Source organism: Peromyscus leucopus, chromosome 9 (assembly GCF_004664715.2).
Source record: "Peromyscus leucopus breed LL Stock chromosome 9, UCI_PerLeu_2.1, whole genome shotgun sequence".
NCBI classification, from domain to species: Eukaryota; Metazoa; Chordata; class Mammalia; order Rodentia; family Cricetidae; genus Peromyscus; species Peromyscus leucopus.
The window spans coordinates 113,184,493-113,209,501 of NC_051070.1; the positions used below are offsets into that span (position 1 = coordinate 113,184,493).

Below are 25,009 nucleotides of genomic sequence, written 5' to 3' on the forward strand. Positions count from 1 at the left end.
ATAAACTGATACCTGCTGTCAACAAAATGCTTTCCATCATATATTCAGAATTATAATTTAACACCTACTCCAGCCCCCTGAAATTATTTCACTCACTATTATATCAGCAAGAGCATGTTCCTACCTGTTAGAAAGACTATGTGTCGCTGCTGTATGTTCTGAGCCTGAAGCCTGATAAGGCAGTCCATTTCTGGAGCATTTCGAGTTTGTGAATCACAAGTGTGATACGACAAAATCTCAACCAGATGTTTCTTCTGATATACATTTAGAAGAGACAGCAGACTCAGAGCTTTAGTATTCAATCTGTAAGATTAAGCAGAGTTCAGTACCTAGATATTGGCATTTTAAAATTCACTATGGAAAACTCTTCAGTTAATTAGAAGTACTTCTCAACTAAGGAAAACTAATAAATACAACAAGCTGTTGAGCTTACTGTTTGATATAAGAATGCTGGTTTGGGGGGGGGGGGGAAGAACTGTGCATCTGACAAGCATGTTTTTTTGGGAGGGATCTTGTAATGCAGTTAGACTAAAACCTGAACCAGTCATTCTATTTATTTAATTATTCTTAGTTTTATTAATCTTAAACGTTAGAGACATTAAATAACTAAAAAGACGGGCACAGTGGCATGTCTATAATTGCAGCATTTCAGGAGGTGGATAGCCTAGGCTACCTTGTCTCATAGACAAATACAGTATAATTCTTCCTAACATGTGGCTTTTAAGCTATTTATAACACTTCAAGGTAAAAACTGGAGATACACCTTTGGATACATTACATATGAACTTAAGACTTACCTTTTGTTTATTTCATAGGCTGTGAAAATGAGTAAGTCTAAAAAAGTTCAGTATTAGCCAGGTGTGTTACAACTTTTTAAATTATAGCATTCAAGATGCTAAGGAAGGAAGACTGAGTTTGAAGCCATTCTGAATTATATATAGTGAGACTGTCTCAAAAAAAATTTTAACTACTGTACATAGCCAAACACTAAAATTATTTAACCCTGAATTTTCTGAAGACTGTCAGAGAATGTCAATAGGTGTTACAGTAATCAAAAGACCTGTGATCTAGAACTAGTTTGGTGGTGTATGCTTATAATCCCAATACTTTGGAGGCAGAGGCAAAAGGACTGCCCATGAGTTTAAGGCCAGCCTGGTCTACAAAGTGAATAGCAGGCTAGCTGGAGTTACATACAGCAAAAGGCCTAGCCTAAATCAAAGAGGGCAAAATTAACTTATAAAAATTGGGGACTGGGGGGGTGGGGGGGAGAGGCTTGCAGACATGAGAACCTGATTCACATCCCCAGAACCCACACAGCTGGATATATCTACAATGCCAGCATGAGGAGCAAAGATTGGCAGTTCATGAGAGCTCCCCAGCAAAGTGTAATTGATATGGTGAGCTTTTAGTTCAGGGAGAGACCCTGTCATGAATGCACAGTTCAGTGTACTCCAACATGCACATGGCTCCACACACAAAATTCTATAGACTCACATTTAGGAAATTCTAGCTGGTAAAAATCCTCTAATGTGTAATTAATTACATTATAAAGACACTCTACTAACAAGACACAGCATCTCAAATTTACCATACTGTTCATGGAGCTTCTTAAGTAACTAGTACTCCAAGAAAGTAATTTCCAGACATGCTAGAAATAACACGAATATCCATATTATAAAACAGTGTTCTAATTGAACCCTGTCAGAAAAAGATCAATCTTTGACTATTTGATTAGTTACCTGAAGTAATTAACTTGGGACAGGGTTTGACTTAGACTGCAAATACAGATAAATTTTTTGTTTTGTTTTCGAGACAGGGTTTCTCTGTGTAGCTTTGGTGCCTGTCTTGGATCTCGCTCTGTAGACCATGCTGGCCCGGAACTCACAGATCCACATGGCTATGCCTTCCGAATGCCAGGATTAAAAGCGTTCGCTAACACCACCCGGCTCACAGACCAGTTTTTAAATGGCTTTAAATGTGTCATCTATATCACAACCCTTTTCCCTAAGGCTTGGGGACCTATGTAAGAGCCAGATGTTGTGGCGTGCTGCTGAAAATTGCCTTTTGGACTTTAACAGGGCTGGTGCATTCAACAATGCACAACAGCTGGGGCTGCCTACCCAAGACTTGAAGGGAATCAAGCCAGCCAAACTTCCAGCATGTATAGGGTGATACTTTCTGAGGCCCCACCCCTAGCTAAAGAACTAACTACTGGCAGTTGATAGGGGTCTGGGAAGGAAGGGTCATTTTTCTTCAATGAAGTGTGGGCCCTGATAAGATGCATATGCTCCAGTGGGCAGCCTAATAAAATAGAAGTATGTGGGCAACAGTAATTGGACTCTGGGTTATAAAGGAAAAAAGACATAAACTTGAGAGGACATGTTAAAATGGAGAGGCCTGGGAAGAGTTGGTTAAGGAGTAGATATGACCAAAATACATTGTGTGTATGTAAAATGGTGTATGATATTATCAGAGTAAATTAATATATTTCTAAAAGGCTGAAATGTGATTATGCAGATCCACAAGCAGATTAAATCAATTCTACCTTTATATACTATGAGAATTTTACCAAATCGTCTATGTCAACAAGAATACCACTTCTTTAAAGAGAATGGAATAATTCACTATCTACACACATTTATTGTCTGTTGACATACATGAAAACTTCATAATCTACAAACCACAAAAAGGAAACAGGTTTTTTGAGAACAATGTTAAAACAACAATTATTCAAAATTTTCTGTGTCTTACCTGCCCAATTCCTTCAGTTTCTTCTGGAATTTACAGTGGATTTTCCATTGCCATTTCCCTTCTGGAGTACTAAGTTCTTCAAGGAATGTCAAAAAATTTTTCAGGCTCTCTGTTACAGACAATGAAATTCAGACTTTTAAAGTCAGTATTAAACAGTCTATGCCATGCCTACATTTTGTATGAAGTGCTTATTCATATTTATATACATCTATTTTTAATGTACCATATATTTATCATCTTACTCTGAGGGAAAAGGGAACTCCTTATAACCTTAAAACACAAACAAAACAAATACCCAATAAGATACCACCACTTAAGTAGTCCAAGTGTCATAGCAGGGTGTATGTGTGTGTGTGTGTGTGTGTGTGTGTGTGTGTGTGTGTGTTTACATTAGGCTGAAACACACAATGGATAAATGCTAATGTATCTCTAAACCTATAAAGAATGGAGAAGAAAACTAAGGTGGCAAAAGCTCAAGAAAAGAGAGAAATAAGCCAGTTAGCTGCAAATGACACAATAGATAATACTTTATTTATTTGATGGGACTTAAAGGCCTGTGCCGCCACCACCTGGTGATAATACATTTTTTAACCCCTTAGTTTAAATTTTCCCTGAAAACCTAGGGCAACCAAAACCCAGAAATAACATGCTAAAAATAACACACTCATTCTTTGGCCGGGCTGTGGTGGCGCATGCCTTTAATCCCAGCACTCGGGAGGCAGAGCCAGGCGGATCTCTGTGAGTTCGAGGCCAGCCTGGGCTACCAAGTGAGCTCCAGGAAAGGCGCAAAGCTACACAGAGAAACCCTGTCTCGAAAAAACAAAACAAACAAACAAAAAAACAACAACAAAAAAAACCCAAAAAAAACCACACTCATTCTTACCAATTGTGACAACCTCTGGATTTAGAATTGATTCATCAGACACAATAAAGCCACCGGACACAAATAACTCATTGTATGTATGATTTTTAACATCATCCAGGCTATCAACACCAGCAAAACTAACACATGGGAGCTTCTTTAAAGTCACCAAGCCAGGTACCTGTTAAATAACAAACAAAACCGGAAATAGGATGGATAAATGAACAAATAAATATATTTATATTTAAGTATAGAATAACCTAAGAATAAAGTTTAAAAAAAATACTCTATTTGCTCATCACTGCCTCTGGAAAGTCACAAAATTAATTTAAGTATTACTTCCCAATATAAACCAATATTTATGAACAGAACACTAAGGAAAAAGAAGTTTACATTAGGCTGAAACACAAAATGGATAAAATGCTAATGTATCTCTAAACCTATAAACAGCTAGAACTCAAAACTAGGAGCCAGGTGTGGTGGCATCGATCTGTCATCCTACCTGAGATAAGGAGGAAGGAGGATTAGGAGGCCAGCCTGGGCTACATAGTTTGAACCAGTCTAGGCTACACAGGACACTGCCTAAAAAAAATGAAAAATTGGGCTGGGAGGAGAACCTATGGTGCTAGGACAGTGATCAAAGGCTGACTTGAGGCAGCCTCCTAAGACCAGGACAAGCTACTGCTAAATCCAAGGTGAATGGGGATTCATGGCAAAGTTTTATCTAGACATTCATATATAGATAACAGTATGGAGAGTTAGCAGAATGCCCCTCCCTTCTGCATTCAAGAATCCAGCACATCTATTAATGGAAAATTCATAACATCCAACTCCTTCACATATACAATTCTCATAAGCTGGCTCTTGGACAGGTACTTAAGTTTTACCTTCATTTTAAAACAAAAGCTTTGTTCTCAGAATAAGATTTAACAATGAGGTAGTTTTAGAAAACAAATTAGTGAACTGGACTTAATAGTCTACCTTGTGAATGAAATCTGCAATGTCTTCATTTTGAATAATAATCAATAGTTTATCTAAGGTTGATCTTCTTTCCAAAAACTGATCTGGGTGACATTCTGTATTGCCTAATTTGGTAAGATACTCCTGTCAAAGAAAAACAACTAAGTCAATATTAACAAACTTTTTAGCAAACATCAATTTCCATATGAAAAATGAAACATAAGCTGATAAGCTTTACCTAAGACACTATGAACTTTAGAAGACTGGGGAGCTCATCATATCCACTATTACAGTTTGAAGAAAGCATACTAAAGCTAAATTGCTGTTAGAACAATGGGTTAGTCAGATTCTTGGCCCACTTACTTTTATTACTGTAAACCCAGGGCCTGGTCCTAGCCACTCCCTTGTTTCCCCTTTCCTTTCCTTAGGCTGGCTCTTAGTGATCTGTGACAGTATTATCAGAAATACTTCCCTTCAGAGCATGTGCATGACCACTGAAGATTATTTAATCCAAAACAACTCAAAAATAATTCCTGTGATATCTTTAGTAGGAGCAGTGATATTTGCATACTAATTTGGCCCTTTCTGTCAAGTTTCCATCTTCAAATACAGCACTACCTTTTCACAGGACACAAGTAGTTAATCCTTGATGAGCTCCCTGGCACTTTGCTTGCTTGCTGGCCAAACCCTGAAACAAACTGCATGATCCTGAGGTGACACTCTTCATTCCAAAGACAAGAGATTAATTTTCTGTACATTAGTGGAGCTGGTCAGATAGCGATTATAATCAAAACCCTTCTTGACAAGGACTACCACTTGTCAAGACAGCATTTTCCACAATGATTTTGCCTTCAACTGTGAAGTTTTTAGAAAGATCTCAAAGTACCTTGTAGTTTACTAATATGAAAAGGTAAATTATCTGACAGGATCATTGGTGACTGTGCTTTTTTGTTGTTGTTGTTGTTGTTATTATTTTGTCTTTTGAGACAGGGTTTCTTTGTGTAGGTTTTGGTGCCTGTCCTGGAACTTGCTCTGTAGACCAGGCTGGCCTTGAACTCAGGGATCCGCCTGGCTATGCCTCAGAGTGCTGGGATTAAAGGCGTGCGCCACCACTGCCAGGCCGACTGTGCTCTTTTTACATTTTTTTTAATATTCATTTTATGTATGAGTGACCTGTCTTCATGCACACCAGAAGAGGGAATCAGATCCCATTATAAATAGCTGTGAGCCACTATGTGGTTGCTGGGAATTGAACTCAGGACCTCTGAAAGAAGAGCCAGTGCTCTTAACCACATTTCACCAGCCCCCTTTTTACAGTTCTTAATTCTAACTTCAAAATTCGTATTATTCTGGATACTACTGCATAATTTATATAGTAACAAAACAGTCTGATTTCAGAAATATTTAGAACTTTAAATTATTAATGGCCTTTTACCCTAAGCTTTAGCAAGAAAATTTCCACTGAAACAGCACTCATAAAGCAGGGTCTGGTGGATCTCTATCTGAGTTTGAGGCCACCTTCCTTGGTCTACACATGAGTTCCAGGATAGCCAGGACTACATAGTGAAACCCTGCCTAAAAATAACTAATAAAAAATAATGTTCCAACCTAATTTTCTACAAGACTTGAAAGAGAGAAGTCTTATTCTATGTAAATAATGATAATAATTTATGCTATAATTCAAAGCACCACTCATAGAGAATTCTATTTCCTATCTCTTCAACACAGATGTCACACGGGTATTTACCAATCCATTTTTTAAAAGGGAAAATTACATTGTGTTCAACTTAACTCTCTTGCCTAGTACTACACCAACATGCAGCTATTTCGAGAGTTCTGTGTTAGAAATGTGTTTCTAGAGTTGTGACAGTTAATTGCAGAGGACCAAGATGCAGCCAAATCTCTTTTCACCCTCCTAAGAAAATGTAAGGAAAGCACAACAGTGCTAGGCATCCTTTTCCATTTCAATGTTCTTCTTACTTGGGATACCACATCAAACAAGCTAACATGAGATACCTTATGAAGATAAATGGATTATGCATTTGTTATCAATACTGAGTTTCTGAACTATTTAATGTTTTAAGTCATTTATAGTCCCTCTGCTTCCTCTAACAAGACATACACAAACTCCAGTTACAATAAATAAATTCCACAAATGGGAATAAGCAGTTACTTCAAAACCCCCAGATCAAATACCTGAAATGGTATTCTACAGCTTTGGAAGTCTTTCAGGACCACTAAGTTTTTTAATCATTAAAAGCTGACAGTGGTCAGGACATCAAGAATAGACACATGAATGTATCACTATGCCCTTTCTGGACAGCTGCTTCCATCTGATATAAGCTGTCCTAGAAACTCCGTATATGCACTTTACTACCCTCCAAAAATAATAATAAAATAAAAACACCTAAGTTTTTTTTTTTTAAGCTAATCTCAGAATCAAGTAAATCTGCAGTATGACCAGAGGCTTCTTCCTACACCATCACAGCAGGGGTGGGGGCGGGTGTCAAACTCTCGGTTTCACACATGCTAATTGAGCTGCAGCTCCAGGCATTTAATTATACAAAAAAAGATTGACATGTACAATGTTGAGATCATAGATTCTATGTTTAGTTCAATGCACTCCTATTTTATTCAATTATGAATTACTAAATTCAGAAACTATATTATGGCCACCTTTAAAATTCAATTTTATTTTATAGATTTCAGACCACTGAGTTTATATAGTGCTATGGTTACCTTCTCAATAGTTACCTTTATTTCTTTGCAAAGCACACTTTCCTCTTCTTCATGAATGTAAAATTTCACAGTATTTTTCTGGACGTCTTTCATTATTTTAACCAAACTATTAAATACTTCAGGTTCTAACTGGCTTATAAAATTTGAAAGAGCTGGCTGTGCAGAAATGTTTATATCACTGGGTGATTTTGTTATTTCTTTTTCTACTGGTTCCAGGGCAGTATCACCAGGTACAGTGTGATCAGAAGTCAACATGAACTCCTTGCAGTGGTGTGGCTGGTTCATTTCTATTTGAAGCGAAGAGGAATACTGCTCATTAGAACTGTTATCTTTCAAAGGTTCAGGACACAGTGGCTCAAAAAGGTCTTTACTGCTGAAGTCACTTGAGGAAATGGATACAACATGCCTTCCCAGAGGAGTCAATGCTGTTGTATGAGAATGACTAGGACTTACTGGTGGCAAATTCCCACCCTTAGCTGATGCTTTAATAATAATAGTATTCAGTTTTTCGTGCAAACCATCTACAAATTCCTGTACACCAGCTTTTGAAGTCTTAGAATATATGAACTCAGAAAGGCGATTCATCTTCTCTTGTGCTGAAAAAATAGGTGTGGAAATTGTACTAACATATGAAACATTCTTTTGCTTCAGAATCTCTTCTATCTTTCTAGAAAAGAGATGGAACTCTCCTAACACTGTGTTCTCTGTGGTTTCGCTCACTGTAGGAGGCTCTGCTGCTGGCACACACTGCTCTTCCACTGTCACCACTTGACCTGTCAACAGGTCCTCCTCAGTGGTGCCCTTTACAGTGTCTGTAAACGGAGAGGATGGAAACTGGTAATCGGAACTTCTTTCTCTATTTATTACCCGAGGGTCATTAGGAAAGGCTTCCGCTGGTGGTAGACACACCAGTTGTTCTCCTGGTGATTTCATTCCTATACAAGAAGAATTTATTATTATAAGAGCAATCCAAATGGTAACATTAAAAAAACTAACAAAAATTCATTTTAAAACACATCAGTTTAGGTATATATTTGAAAATATGCATTGCAAAGTAAATTAAAAACCTCAAAAAACTGTGTGAACCCTATCTGCTCTACTTATAGGCTAGGCTTTGGATTTCAGTAGACAGAGCAGCAACACTGAACAGCTTCTATGCTTTCTTTCCAAGTGTTCAAAAGGGCCTCTTTGGAAAAAGATTAAAAAAAAAAAAAAAGTGCCTCTTTTGGCATAAACATGTTAAGTCACTTCCCTGTTTTTGCTTTCCTATCTTTCTATACACCTGATGTTAACAGACTATTATAATACTGGATTCCATAGACAAGTAATGATAATACCACTTTAGTTTAAGAATGAAAATAAGGCAACTGGAAGGCCCAACAGAAATACTGTAACATTTAAGATCTTAAAAAAGTAGGGGTTGGAGAAATGGCTCATGTGGTTAAGAGCACTGGCTGCTCTTCCAAAGGTCCAGGGTTCAATTCCCAGCACCCACATAGTAGTTCCCAACTGCCTGTAACTCCAGACCCAGAGTATCTGACACCATCATACAGATAGATATACATGCAGGCAAAACCTCGAAGTACATTAAATAAATCTTTAAAAAAATTAAATTAATTGTGTCTATTTTTAGGCTGGCTTTCACATACAGGTTGGTTAATGGATTGCCTACAACTTAACAAACTCATTCTGTCAGGAAAGAAAGGCTCAAAAAAAGAACTGAAATATTTCTTAACTGCACTGAGTAGTACCTTTGATAATGCTCTCCTAGTATTTTAATTTATTTGTAAATAATTCCAAAAAGAAATAAGAAATTTTTTTCCTTATTTCTTTATTCCTGTAATCCAAAACTACGCATTTGGATGACAAGGTCTTTGTGTAATCCAGTGCTAACAGGACCACAACCTTTGACCTGTAAGAACTGGCTCAATCTGTAAGATGACACTGTTGTTTTCCCCACAAATCTTAAATTCAAACATGACTAAGTTTTTAAAACTACTTTTCAAAGCAAGCACCCTATTTTTAAATAAGAGTAAAATATATCTAACTTTAATTTATAGTAATATATTTTAGAGAAATAAAGTCAAATTTTTGCCTAAAATGTTATCACACAATTAAGACTTTGAAAAATTAGAAATTTTTGGTCTTAAGCCAACACCGTTCCCTAACACAGCACTACTATAGTATAGACAATGGTGACTCTAGATCAGAAAATCCACTTATAAATTTTCAAGCCTATAGTACTACAGTGAATTTACAATCCAAGTTTGTACTCAAATGTAGCTGCACATTTTTTCTACACAAAATCCCATTTTTATTTTCCGTACACTCAGTTTTTCAATGTCATGACCACTACATTCAATTACTGTAAAGACACTTATACAGTAAGAACAGGGACAAAGGTCAAAACAAAAAAGAAAAGCAAAACACCCAATTTGTCAACAATTAAAACTGTGTGAAATGAATATTGTAAAGTTCAAGTTCTATAAGACTCAGGAATATTCTACCCTTAAATTTACAACATTAAAAGTGTAGTTTAAAATAATATAAAATATATAAAAGGCCATATAAGAAATTGGTAGCCAGGTGGTGGTGGCACACGCCTTTAATCCCAGCACTCAGGAGGCAGAGCCAGGCAGACCTCTATGAGTTCGAGGCCAGCCTGATCTACAGAACGAGATCCAGGACAGGCACCAAAACTACATGGAGAAACCCTGTCTCAAAAAACCAAAAAGAAAAAAGAAAAAAAGAAATTGGTAACAATGGCTAACCTGTTGAGAGCAAAGTAAACATACTTAATACTTTTTTTCTGTTTTTTAACCCCCATTCTCTTTTGTTTTTGTAAGACAGTGTCAGGGTGGCTTTGAACTCATAAATCTTCCTGCCTCAGCCTCCTGAGTACTAGATAAATTGAGAGCAATTATTTTGATTAAAATAGTAAGTTTTTACTAATTAATATAGGTAGTCTTCAACACATTTATTTTATGACAATATAGGTGTCTGTCTTTAACAGATGTTTGAAATAAGAGCTATGTTTGAGCTACCACACCACTGGGGGGGGGGGAATCAGGACATGAATTTTCAACAGCTTTTTAAAAAATTTAAATGTTAACTTAAATCTCATGTAGAGTTTTCCATATTAAAACTTCTAGGGGCAAGCCAGGATGGGGGCACACACCTTTCAATTAATCCCAGTCCTTGGTAGGCAGAGGCAGGCAAATCTCTGAGTTTGAGGCAGAGCAAGTTCTAGGACAGCTTGGGCTCACATGAAAACCTTCTGTTTCAAAACAAAACAAAATTCTAGAGACAGTCAGTGGATAAAAGCTTGATGGCAAAACAGCCTACCTGAAAGAGCAGGCTTCTGTTTCAGTACAGACCAACCCTCAAAGTAAGAAGGCAAACAGCAATAGAGAAGAAACAAAAGTTCTCCTCTGGCCTCCATATATACTTAGTTACACCAGAACACTCAAATGTACTCCTCACATAACCACACATGACAATTATAAGCCAAATAAACCTCTTTGAATTGTGAATAAACGTGTTTATTTTGTACAAATTACTCCATTTGATTTTAAGATCAACACTTTTTAAAAAACAATCTTCAGCTAGGCGGTGGTGGCGCATGCCTTTAATCCCAGCACTCGGGAGGCAGAAGCAGGTGGATCTCTGTGAGTTCGAGGCCAGCCTGGGCTACAGAGTAAGTTCCAGGAAAGGCGCAAAGCTACACAGAGAAACCCTGTCTCGAAAGAAAAAAAAAAGCCTTCATCGATAAAAAAAAATTTAACAGAGATGTCATATCTATATATCTATAATTTGTGTTTATTTATTTTACTGACTGTTGACAAAGTACCAATCATTTGACATTTTTTTGTTCGTTTGTTTTTTGTTTTTTGGAGATAGGGGTTCTGTGCGTAGTTTTGCGCCTCTCCTGGATCTCGCTCTGTAGACCAGTCTGGCCTTGAACTCACAGAGATCCGCCTGGCTCTGCCTCCCAGTGCTGGGATTAAAGGTGTGGGCCACCACCACCCGGCTTCATTTGACTCTTAACATGTTAAGAAAATGCATTATTTCTCAGACAATAATGTCATTCAGATCTAACTTTCAATCATAAAATATGAACACAGTATCTGAAGGAAGAGAAAGGTGTATGTCTACAGAATATGAAGTTCAAACAAGGTAACTGTTGTTCCTAGAAAGAATTACTGAAAATACAGAACACAGATGAATCCTTGACATCAAAGTTGAAATGAAAGAGCCAAACAAACAGGCACGAGTAGATTCAATTTATGGAAACAAAACTGAAAATACTGTAAAGAAAGTGAGATTAGTGCTACCTACTGTGAATGGAGAGACCATGGCCCAGGAAAATGCAGAAGCTAGGGCACTGGGATTGTTCTACAGTTTGACTTGGGTAGTAGTCACACAGATTATACTTATGTGAACACTACTGAGCTGTACACTAAAACGTGTACTTTCTTACATCATGTACTGTTAAAAATAAATCATCTAGGAGATAAAGATCTTCCTGAAGAAAATTATGAGAAGGGTTAACTTACTAAGAAAGATTTACTAAAAAGGCCATTTAGCTTTCCTTCTAAATTAAGAAACCTTCAGACTTCTCCATGAATACTAAGAAAGTCACCTAACTTTCCTACTAAATTAAAATAACAAAAAGACCCACAAGATTTCTTAAAGAGTAAAGTATTAAAACAAATGGAAACATTAAAAAGATCACTAGCAAACTGAGACAAGAAAATAATGCCAACAATGATGTGCAGAGAAGCTGAATGTGACTGAGCTCAGTCAGACAAAGGAGACTATCTTCGGTGCATCCACTGTAATTAACTAATTAGTACGATTTTTGTTTCTGGGAATAGTTTTTCAATCTCTTAAACTATCTGAGAAGTTAGCTTTATACTCAAAAAGGTTGGCAAAAAAAATTTGAAGATTATGAACAGAGTATGAAAAGGAAAAAAATGGTTATGGTTATCTTGTTGCATTGTAAAATAAAGATTGGTTCTTAAAGAATATCTGAAGAAATGCATTAAGAAAACATTTTCATATTCCTAAATCACCTGATCAGATAGACAAGAACACAGACTACATTTGTAACAAGAATATCTGATACAATTAAATGTTAAAATGATAGTTAAAAAAAAAAAAAAGGGTCTAAACTTCTCTATTTGGAGCACAAAGTAAATCCATGCCCTACCGATGAAGAACCAGAATGCAAGTACAGCCATTCTGAAGAAGGGCACATTGGGAAGAAAAGCAAAGTGAGCCTTCTCACCTGGTGTTTGTTTCTCACCATGTTTCCCATGCTGGTCTTCTGGGCTTCTTGCATTCCCTCCTGAGGAAAGCATCCATTAGATTTGTAGATTCTCTTCAGATACCAGTGACTCCTATTAGGCACCTTTCAGACAACCACAAATGCTAACAAAGGAATAATCCTTCTTTTGCCTAAACGTTCTTGAAAGGTCATTTAGAAATGGAAAGTTGTTTCCCTTTCCATTCAGGTGATGGAAAGAGAAATGCCTATATTACTTCTTTAAATGACTCAACAACAATTATGAAGGTTTTCAAATGAAGAAAGGTTAGAATAACCACCACCTACAAACTACTTTTCTATTTCATTTCAAAGTTTCACTATGTCTCCATTTCATAAAAGAGTATCAGTTCTCCTCTATCATCAGGTCTAGAGTCTCTTGCCTCCTCCAGTAAGGTATGAAGTATAGAAAAGTGCAGAAGCCCATGGAAACTCAAGTTTTAGAAATTCTTCTCAGAATCCCTATAGGTCTCATAGATTATATATAAGTCACAAGCCAGTCTACTTTTCAGCAAGTCACTCTTCAGTTTCCTTCGAAAGGCTAAATAAAGGTATAGGAATGAAAAAGATGTGCCCAGAAAACAATTCCAAACATATTTAGCTAACAAAGATGAATAAGAACTTGAATATTAAGAGCACGCAGTGTGTGCATGGACAAGTAAGAATATTACAAATGACAATCTTTCAACAACTGTCAAACACCAGTGGTTCAGTAAGTTTCCATAAGGTATTTGCATTTGGTAATTTCACGCTGTGCTCCAGAATGAACCATTAGGAAATCAAAGTTCCTTCACACAGATGAACCTCAACATGATCATTTGCTAGATGACAGACAGCTTGTTGTTGTAGTGAAGTTTAGTGAGGTGAAAAGTAGTGGCTACCCAAAGAGCATCATTTCACTCCAACACCTACTTCTCCAAGTTCAGTTTCTATCAAGTTTTCAATTGATAACATGCATGCTAAAACTCCACCAGAAGAGTAACTATGTTCTAAATCACTATATTAATAGGCCCTTTTGAAGATACTTCCTGATGTCAATCAAGAATGGTAATAGTGATAAATCATATATTGCTTAAAAATAAAGACTCATGGCAGAGCCAAGTAAGATGGTACCTCATGAACCAAGACAGGAATCTAGAAAGATGAAATTCTCCAGGCAACTGGTCCCTAAGTAAAAGGAAGCAAACCTATGGTCAAATATACTAGTTCTTACCTGTAATTGGAATCAATTTCCAATGTATTTCTGTCTCTTCTTCATCATTTGACTTAGAATGTTGCGTACGGAACCCATGCTCAATGGAAACAGTGGGACAGAGGCTGCACTCTTCAAAATTATTGACATTAATTAAATGTGGATCCTAAAAATAAAGGACATACATTTAATACCTTGCCTTTTTTTTTTTGGTTTTTCGAGACAGGGTTTCTCTGTGTAGCTTTGCGCCTTTCCTGGAACTCGCTTTGGAGACCAGGCTGGCCTCGAACTCTCAGAGATCCGCCTGCCTCTCTCTGCCTCCCAAGTGCTGGGACTAAAGGCGTGCGTCACTACCGCCTTTTAAATTTAATGTCAAGGCTATACTACTTCCTCACAGCAAATGCATAAACTACAAATAAATAACAACATGGTAAAATTATAATACTCTAGCTTTAAATCTAAAATATATTTTGCCAAGGCCAGGAATGGTAGTGCTTGCCTATAAGCAGGTTCAGGAGGCAGAGGCAGTAAGGATCAAAAGTTTGAGGCCAGCCATGGGTTCAGAGTGAAACCCTGTCATGAATAAACATACACCTCCCCCAATAAATAAATGAAATAAACAATATACATTGTCCTTAAAGGTTATCTGAGGACTGGCAAGATGGCTCAGTGGGGAAAGGCACTTGCCACCAACTCTGATGACCTGAGTACTCTCTTCAGGAGCCACACAATGGATAACTTTCAGAAGTTATCCTCTGACCTTCACATGTACACAAAATAAAAATAGTAAAATTTAATAAAAAGATTAAATGAACACTCAGCAATAAAGAACCCCAACTGCTCTTGCAGAGGACCAGGTTCAATTCCTAGCACCCCACATAGCAGCTCACAACCATCTTAACTTCAGTTTTTTCAAGAGATCCGACACCTCCACTGCTCTCAGAGGGCACCAGAGATCTATGTGGTGCATATACAAACAGGCGAGCAAAACAATCACACGAATAAAATAAGTAAATCTTTAAAAACGCAAAATACATACCACACATACAAAACTGATGTTAATTTAAAGCAGTGACTGGTAAATTTTTGTTTTAAATTTTATAGGCTATGTATTCAACTCTGTTATTGTATTTAACAATACCAACAGGCAATACTTAAATGAATAGAAACAGAATTTTGAGGTATAAAACCAGGAAGTAGGGCTGGAAAGAGGGCTCAGTGGTTAAGAGCACTAGCTGCTCTTCCTGAGGATCCAGGTTCAACTCCCAGCACCCACATGGCAGCTCACAACTGTCTTTAATTCCTGTTCCAGGGAGTCCAACACCCTCACACAACCATGCAGGCAAAAGATCAATGTACATAAAAATCATAAAAAAAAAAAAAGCAAGTAGGCCATATTCAGCCCACAGTCTTGTTAAATGTATTAAGAAACATTAACAATACAGGTTAATATCTCAATGCCTACCCACATAAATCTCCTACCACCATCTTCTCCCTAAAATAAATATCCCAAAACTACATAAAGAAAGGCCGAGATATGCACATATGACTTGGATTCAAAGACAGAAGAATAAATTAGCTAACAGCCCTTAAGAGCCATACATAAACAATTGGATTACATAATAAGCAAAGCTGAGAATCACCTCAGAGATAATCCTAAAGCCTACTTATTTATATCTGCACAATATAAAATGCTTAATTTGCAGCTCCATATTACTAAATTCAACTGCTTCATCTGTCTCACTCTGAGTCTCTTACAGCAGAAAACAGCCCGTCTGGAGGACTCATTTCATCATAAAACAATATGAAATGAACTCTTGCTATGCCAATCTGACAAACTATCTAGCCCTAGTTTTATCATACTAGATGTACTTTATTAGATTATATAAAGCACAAAAGCATATAGAAAACAATTACTTCCGTATTTACCTTTTTTCAACAAGAAAAGCTTAGAATCACCCTCTAAGACAAACACTTTTACTTCCTGAAGTATGCCCACACTCTTTGACATACACAAAAGCAAATACAGATAACCAGAAAGCCACATTTATATTTTTCAAATGTAGCTTATGGTCAATGCCTACCTCACTGGTAGAAAGAAGAGTAGGGTACTGTACAGAGGCTGCATCAACTTCTAGCAGTGGGCTCTGAGCACCCTTAAAATGGACGTTTTCAATTTTTGTACAAGTATGCTGCTCACAGTCTTTTTTATCTAAGGCAGGATTCAACTCATATTCACACGTTTGTCTTAGCTCTTCACAGGTACCACTGCTACTCAATCCTAAGGCCTTGTTGACTGTATCTGTCAGGAATGCATCTGAGTGTCGTGCATTTGCTAGTGCTTCTGATAACCAATTATAAAGCTTGTGGACGTCTCCAGTGTTACATGCCTCTTCTTGCTGCAGTCTCAAGTTAGGATCATGTCCAAGTAAGCCAATGGATTGTGGAGACTCTGAGGAAAACAAAGAAAAACCATCTCTTGTATTTTAAAAGCCAGTATATTTATTTATATGACAGAATGAAAAAAACTGAATATATTTTAAAAATAAAACTTAGAAGTCATTTGTAAGGCATTTATCTGTAGGAACTAAAATATTTTAGACTTAGATTTTACAAATATGTGTCCTCTACTACAACTGTTTTTGAAAATTTGAAGAGCACATGAAAGAGCAAGAAACATGGCCATGCCCTGGTTAGTCTAAAAACAAAGCCTTGAAAAGCCAAATACTGAAGATGAAACTGATTTTAAGTTAATAAAACAATACAGAGATTTCAGGATACTGAAATGAACTGAGGATATTTAAAAACCAGAAAGGACACAAAAGAGATAAGACATACACACTGAAAGTAAAGAGATACCTAAGTCAAGTGAAGAAAAAGCCTAAAAGTTGTAACAGACAACAGCCCCGTCAAATAGAACTTTCTGCAAAGACTGAAACGTTCCTATCAGTATGCTCTAATACAGTTGTATGGCTGGTGAGATGTAGTTTTATTTCAACTAACTGAAACTTAAAGAGCTATGTGTAATGACTACCACAATGGATAATTCAAGAATAAAAGTAGAGATTTCCCCCGAAGGGGAGTCCTTGCCCTGGAGGAGATGGGAATGGGGGGGGGGGCTGGAGGAGGGAGGACAGGGGAACCCATGGCTGATACGTAAAATTAAACTAAATTATAAAATAAATTAAAAAAAAAAAAAAAAAAAGCCGGGCGGTGGTGGCGCACGCCTTTAATCCCAACACTTGGGAGGCAGAGGCACGCGGATCTCTGTGAGTTCGAGGCCAGCCTAGGCCCCAGAGTGAGTTCCAGGAAAAGGCTCCAAAGCTACACAGAGAAACCTTGTCTCGAAAAACAAAAAAAATGACCATTCAGCTGACAGCTTTAGAGAACTGTCGGACAATAAATAACAATAATATCTTTAAAAAAAAAAAGTAAGGATTCCAGTTCTGGTGGCACACGCCTTCCCAGATACTTAGGAAACCAAGACAAGTGGACAGCAAAAGGTTAGCCTGGTCTGAGGAATGAGCTAAAAGCCAATCTGGGCAACTTAGTGAAACCTTGTTTCAAAAAGTAAAGAGAGTTGAGGATGCAGTTCAGTAGGTATGTGCTTATCTACCATGAACAAGGCTTATGGTTCATTCAGAGCATAAAAGTATATATTATAGCAAGGACATTTTATCTGTCCAACCTAATCAAAGACAAACACATCTGAAAAGAAGAGAAGGTTTCTGAGCACAAAACAAAAGCCCAAAACCTCACATTTCATGTTTCTGAACTAGCCAGTATAAAAAGGTTAAAACACCGAGTATTTAATTTATTTACAATAAACACACTATGGTAACAGTCTCCCATTTCTGTCAACTGAAAAGGGTACAACAAAGGAACACAAAAGTAATTGTATAAATCAAGAAATTTCATTTTAAAGCTCAGAAGGGTCCATTCATTAAGCAACAGCCTAAAACAATCCAACAAACATCTCTCATTGAGAAAACAAAATATAGTATAAGCGCTAAGTTCAAGCTAAGCTTAAATGTATTGAGTATACTTCATATTAGCCTAAACTGAACAATTAAGAAATATGACACAGCAGGGTAAGTATTTTTATATAGGATCAAACAGTAAGTATTTTAAACATCATGGGCCATACAGTCTTTCCTGCAATTCTGCCATCTCAGTGTGAAAGCAGCTATACACACATAAATGAATGGCCATAGTTGTATTCTTTTGTGTGTGTGTGGGGGGGGGGGTTCGAGACAGGGTTTCTCTGTGTAGTTTTGGTGCCTGTCCTGAATCTCTCTCTGTTGACATTGAACTCACAGAGATCCACCTGGCTCTGTTTCCTAAGTGCTGGGATTAAAGATGTGCACCACCGATGCCCAGCATCGTGCTTGTATTCTAATATGTATTCAAAAACAGGAGTAAACTCGTTCACTCCTTAACTGTTTGAGGAATCTGTGGTCATCACAAATGACATAGTAACTATCTGAACCAGGATGTTCATGACCAACCAACTACTTCAAAGGAAACAAATGATTATTCAGTCTGTCACCCTGGAAAGTCAATAGTGAGACAAAAATTCAGGAAAAAAAGGAATATACAACACCAAACCTGATCCTTGTATTTGGGATTAGAACCCATTTTGGTGGTGTCAAGGTAAACTGAATTTAGGATGGTTTGTGTCTTCTTGGATTGTACAAAGAAAAACTGAACTATAACACACAGCTGAAGAACATAGCGTGTTGAGAAAGAAAAGGACCACAAGCCAACAGCAAAAGGGACATGTTAACACTGGCAAAAAGTAAGCTAGAGAGTGGATAACAGTCAAAATGTAAGGCCACTGCAATGACTTATTTGCTGAGTGTACAATTTCTAAGGGTAGGATTAATAAACTGTAAAAACTTCCAAAGTCAACCAATCCTAACAAGCCAGGCAGGCATGCTCACACCTGTAACTGTACTCCCTGGGAAGCTGAGGTAAGAATTCCAGGCCAGTCAGAGCTCGTGTGACACCGTGCTCAAAAAGAAAAAACATAGAACCCAAACCCAACCAAGTACCTAGGACAGTATTTGGCTCTTAAGCGTAGTAATTTGGGAATTACTATAACATGGGAAAGAACAGAACCAAGGTTATGTATTTGGGTTATTATCATAAAAGTAATGTGTTATTTTACCTTCATATAGATGATAATTATCAGATGAATTGCTGGTTTTGGCGAACTTTCTCATATTTTCAGGTAGATCCTCAAGCTTCCTCTTCAAGACACTTTTGCTTCTAGGATCTTCTGTATCTGGGTCCCCACCCACATTTTTTTTTGTACATTGAATTAAATTAATCAATTCTTTGACTCTATCCTTATCATAATCTAAAGAATGAGATGACTTCTGCTGTACAGGTTCAGTAGTTTCACCCCTTGAGCTATTTCGTTTTCCAAATTTCATTTTTGAACCATTAATTTCTTCTTCTTGACCTTCATAATCTGAAAGTGGACTAAATTGTTGACGTTTTCGATTTTCTTCAAATAACTCTTTTAATTTAAAAATAGGTAACTGATACATTTCTGGCTGAAAAATGTAGGTATGTAAGCAGTCGTCAATATGAGATTTATTTCTTGGTGCTGAGTATAGGAATTTTTTATCATCTAATCGTGAATCGTATGAAAACATGAAAAATTCCCGTTTACCTGAACCAAAACCTCGCTTAAAAAATTCACTTACGTACTTCTCAACAACAGAATGAAAATTTATAGTGTTTATATCTTTGAATTCTTTTCGACACTGAATTAAAGCAAACTGTAAAAACTGAGTTATTTTTAATATATCTGATATGCTCTCATGTTTCTCCTGTGGTGCTGGATTCGTTACACCTTTCTGTGCTGCAAATAAACAAAAAGTAAACCATAGTAGCAATAGGGAAATCAACCAAATATAAATCATCACACTACTGAAGTATAACAACATTTGAACATTAATGTTGAGCCAGTGAGCATCTGCTTCTGATACACAAGTAGTACAGCAAACTGACAAGCAGCATGCTTCTGCTTAAAATGGGCCAGTAACCCAAACAAATGAAAAGGGAAAACAGACTTTTACTGGGAAAAAACCTCCTCACTAACGATCTTCACTTCCTTTTGCCCCCAAGTCAACACAAACGGTGGCAAGCAAATTGCAAAGACTGGGGAGAAAGTAAGATTTGAGATTCTAAACAGTATCACTCCTGCAAATGACAACGTCACTCCATTTTTCTCATAAAGTAACAACATTAACTTTATATAAACTCATTTCCCCATAAACATATCTATGTACTGAGAAGTCACAACTGAAAAATCCAGGCTTAATCCAAAAGCCTATTAGTGGGAATTCCTTAATATTCAAGTTTGTTGTTAAAAAAGGCCAACAACCAAATCTTCTCTAACACAAATATTCCAAATTCTCATTAACTACGAATGGCCTAATGTTTAATATGGCATATGATACTTTAAAATCACTAAAATTTGAATGCAAAAATGAATTAGAGAAAAATATGTCACATAAAACTCTAAGCTGTAGTACTGAAACAATTATAATAAAACTTCATTAATGAAAGTACTGAAAAAAGGGAAGAAGAAAAACAAAATAAAACCCCTAAAGTTTCATAGTTAAGAGAAAACACTTCAAAGCCAGGAGTAATGGCATACACAAAAATAGGGAGGGGAGCACATCAAAGTCATGTTTTATACTGCTAATTCCACAGAACAGATTTGGACAAAATAGAATATAAGTGTACTGAAAAGATTTCAATAATATCTACCAGGCAGTGGTGGCGCATGCCTTTAATCCCAGCACTCGGGAGGCAGAGCCAGGCGGATCTCTATGAGTTCGAGGCCAGCCTGGACTACCAAGTGAGTCCCAGGAAAGGCGCAAAGCTACACAGAGAAACCCTATCTCGAAAAACGAAAAAAAAAAAAAAAAAAAAAAAAAAAAAAAATTATTCTGTATTGAACATGAAGATTTTTCTGCCGGGCAGTGGTGGCACACGCCTTTAATCCCAGCACTCGGGAGGCAGAGGCAGGCGAATCTCTCTGTGAGTTCGAGGCCAGCCTGGACTACCAAGTGAGTCCCAGGAAAGGCACAAAGCTACACAGAGAAACCCTGTCTCGAAAAACCAAAAAAAAAAAATAAATAAATAAAAAATAAAAAAAAAAAAAATCTACCAGCAATTATACTTCAACATTTAAAAAAAAAAAAAAAACTTACTGATAATTAGGCATCTAGGTTCTTGAAACAGAAACAAAGCATGTAGGATTCGAGACTTTACAGTCTGATGTTCTAAAGAAAAGAAAAAGAAAAAGCCAAATTCATTAGCAAGCAATTTTAACTTTTTTTTCTTTTTTTAATTGTAAAAACTAAAGCCAGACTACCTACCATATGGAGAAATCATCTGGTAAGGAGAAAGAAGAAAAAGGTATCCTCGGTCTCCTAAAGGTTTTACAAGAACCTGCAGTTTGGAGAGGCAGAAGATGTATATTCACCATATTATTACTACTACTTTAAAGTAGACACAACACTTGGTACTAAGTATAAAGAAGTATAATCATTTTTTTAAAGAAAATAATGCGGCCAGGCGGTGGTAGCGCACCCATTTAATCCCAGCACTTGGGAGGCGGATCTCTGTGAGATCAAGGCCAGCCTGATCTACAGAGTGAGATAAAGGACAGGCACCAAAACTACAGAGAAACCTTGTCTCGAAACAATAACAACAAAAAACCCCAAAAAACCAAAAAACCAAACTAACCATTAAGAAGATCTCAATCAAGTGAAAATTTATGTTCATAATATACTGAGAACGTTCTTGAAATAATTAGTTAGCTGTGAAAAATAACTTGATGCTAAAATATACAGATTTCTAATACTTATCAGTGCAAAAGACATTAAAAGCATGCTGTACACTGTATATAATAAAGCATGCTTTGAAATAACTGCCTATGAAAATTCAAGATAGTGTTCAATGAAATGTTGCTAGAATCTAATCTTAGTTATATTGAGTATCATTCATATTACATAATTTTACCTGCCAGAGATTACCTGAAGTCTCTCAACTACGTAGAGAAATTACCACACAAATAGCAGTAATTAGAAAAGACAGAAAACTCCCCCAAAGATTTAAAAAGCAGGAAAGACGGCTCCACAGTGAAGGTCACTTGCCTCTTTTGCAGAGCCCACAGTTGGCTCCTAACACCTATACAGAGGCTCACGGTCTTTTGTAACCCCAGTTCCTGGGGAGTTCCTCCCTGGGAGGCAAGGGCCTCCATAAGCACATACAATAAATCTTAAGAAAAATTTACAGGGCAGTAAGAATGGAAAAGTTTTAGTGTTTTCTTTCACTGATGAATCTATTTCTTCTACCATATCTTCAACACCAGAGATCCTCTCTTCCATCTCTTGCATTCTGTTGGTTATACTCGCATCTGGAGTTCCCGATCGTTTACTCAGATTTTCTATTTCCAGCATTCCCTCTGTTTGTGTCTTCTTCATTTTTTCTATTTCCCTTTTCAGGTCTTGGACTGTTTCCTTCATTTGTTTCATTGCTTTTTCATGATTTTCTTTCAGTGCTTTATTTTCTTCCAGGACTTTATTGTCTTCTTCTACTTTATTTGTCCTTTCCTCTAGTTTTTTATAGCGTTCTTCCCATTTTTTTGTCTTTTCCTCTATATAAGCCTCTACCTTCTTCATGATGTTATTCATAAGGCTGTTTTCTTCTGCTTCTTCCAATTTTTGATGTTCAGGTCTAGATGGTAGAGGAGGGCTAGGTTCTGGTGATGCTGTATTGCTCTTCATTTTGTTGTATGTATTTCTGCCTTGACATCTGCCCATCTCCTTGTGGTTCGTTCTTGGTCTTATCAGCACACTTGGTTCAGACAGAGCTGACAGATTCAGGAAGTCTCTCTCTTGTCCAAATGGGAACTCCGGAGCAGGATGGGAGCTCTTGTCCAGACAGGAAGTCCGGGGCAGAATGGGCGCTCTTGTCCAGAAGGGAAGTCCAGGGCAGGATGGGCGCTCTTGTCCAGAAGGGAAGTCCGGGGCAGGATGGGAGCTAGTGGCCGGTCTAAGTCTCAGGAAGTGGCTGGGGTCTCGGGCGGATGGGTGTGGGGGCAGGGCGTGGAGATTGCAGGGTCTGCCAGGGGTCTTAGAGAAGGGGATCCTTCCCAGGGCTAGAAGGGAACCTGCCCGGTGGCCAGAACCTGGGGCCAAGTTGGGCAGGCTTCCCCGGAGTGGCTAACTCTAACCCTGCTGGCAATGGTCGAGAGACAGCCCGAACTGACCTACTCTGGTGATGGGATGGCCAAACACCCTAATTGTCGTGCTAGAAACCCCATCCAATGACTGAGGGATCTGGATGCAGAGATCCACGGCTAGGCCCCAGGTGGAGCGAGAAAAAGGAGGGTTTATATGAGCGAGAATTGTTGAAGCCAAGGTTGGATAAAGCACAGGGACAAATAGCCAAATGAATGGAAACACATGAACTATGAACCAAAGGCTGAGGGGCTCCCAACTGGATCAGGCCCTCTGAATGGGTGAGACAGTCAATTGGCTTGATCTGTTTGGGAGGCATCTAGGCAGTGGGACCAGGTCCTGTGCTCAGTGCATGAGCTGGCTGTTTGAAACCTGGGGCTTATGCAGGGTCACTTGGCTTGGCCTGGGAGGAGGTGGGAATGGGGGGTGGACTAGGGGGAAGGAGAGGAAGACGGGAGGGGGGAGAACAAGGGAAGCCGTGGCTGATATGTAGAACTGAATTGTATTATAAAATAAAATAAAAAATGGAAAAGCACAGCTCATTTATAGTAGTAAAAGGCAGCCAAGGAAGATTTACAGAGTATACTGAAGTTGTATTTTGAAGAATGGGCACAGTGAAAACACCCAGAGGTTGCAGGATAGGCAACAATTATAAGGAATGGCAAACCATAATATAAGGAACAGTCTAAAAGCATTACAGTATTCATTACTGGCTCCAGGGTAAGAATAGAGTAGGGAGAATGGGTAAATGTTAAAAAGACATCAAGATGCAGAGATCAAATAGTGAAATTCCAATTTATCCAGGAACATCTTTAGTGTGCATACTCGTGTAACTACTTCCTTTGATAACAAAACAGATCTGGCAGCACTGTGTCAGAGGAAAAGAAAACAATCTAACATAAAGCATTTATTTTGGGACCTACTAAGAGAGCTTCTGAATTAAAGGATGAAGTGAACAGAAAAGGGTATTTGTATTATGAAAATTGTACTACCTGAATTGCTATTAACAATAAAGATTAAAAGTGACTATATTAACAAAAAAGGCCATGAAAGCACAGCAGTATCACGTTTGGAGGTTTCAAAGTGCTTCCAGCTAGCCAGCCAGGGTAAGTTCTCCTCTTTACTTCACTCTATTAAAAAGTAACTGTCAGGTGCTCTAGCAACAGCTCTTTTAGACCAAGAGCTTCAGTAAGCTGGTTGGTAGCATGAGCCAAAATTGGGAGCGGAGGTGGGAGTCCAGAAGATCAATGAGCCAGAAAGATCCCAATCTAGAAATTATTCATGAAACTTAGGGGATCCTTCCCTTTAAAAAAAAAAATTATTCTCAGTGTAGGTCAGTTGCCAGGTCCAGAGTTAGATAAAGGGAGCTCACATCAGGAGTTAGATTTTTGTTTTAAGATTTATAAAAGTTACATATACCCTAAAGTGGCCTTACCTTATCTCCTAGAAACCTCCTAGGCCAGGCTACAACATAATGCTAAGTGACATGTAGCATGAATTTCGAGATGCTGGCCTTATAATTACCATTAATGTTAGAACCACACACACAGATATCTCATAGTATACATGTAGACAATGTACCTGCAAAATTATTTCAAATCTAAATACTCTAATATAAAATATTCCAAATACTATATGTCTTTCCTTAATATTTTGCTCAAGTCCTTCCTAGCTATTAGAACAGCATAAGTCTGTGCTTACTGAGGAAAACTAGTTACCTGCCTTTAACATCACACTCACTCCAAATATAAGACCACATTTCACAAATTTAATGGTTTACAGACTATAAAGAACCACTGAATCAGCTGAGTTATGTTGGGGCAAGCCTTTAATACCAGCACTCAGGAGGCAGAGTCAGGCGGATCTCTGTGAGGTTTAGGCCAGTCTGGTCTACAGAGCTAGTCCCATGA

At 37.7% G+C, this 25,009-nt stretch overlaps 1 protein-coding gene across 3 annotated transcripts in view; it reads right to left on the bottom strand.

The window, feature by feature from the left end:
• Positions 1–25,009, bottom strand: part of Tasor (transcription activation suppressor) — a 59,530-nt gene that overhangs the window by 3,620 nt on the left and 30,901 nt on the right. For 2 of the 3 annotated variants that reach the window (XM_028882399.2, XM_028882401.2), the window contains exons 12-22: positions 21,231–21,303; positions 21,063–21,134; positions 19,001–19,702; positions 15,915–16,282; positions 13,852–13,996; positions 12,603–12,662; positions 7,328–8,247; positions 4,595–4,717; positions 3,635–3,794; positions 2,752–2,860; positions 125–303 (exon numbers count right to left, since the gene is read on the bottom strand). In XM_028882399.2, the coding sequence (XP_028738232.1) occupies positions 125–303; positions 2,752–2,860; positions 3,635–3,794; positions 4,595–4,717; positions 7,328–8,247; positions 12,603–12,662; positions 13,852–13,996; positions 15,915–16,282; positions 19,001–19,702; positions 21,063–21,134; positions 21,231–21,303 (2,911 nt within the window). The remainder of the gene's footprint in view (positions 1–124; positions 304–2,751; positions 2,861–3,634; positions 3,795–4,594; positions 4,718–7,327; positions 8,248–12,602; positions 12,663–13,851; positions 13,997–15,914; positions 16,283–19,000; positions 19,703–21,062; positions 21,135–21,230; positions 21,304–25,009) is intronic. The other variant, XM_028882400.2, reaches the window with a different exon arrangement.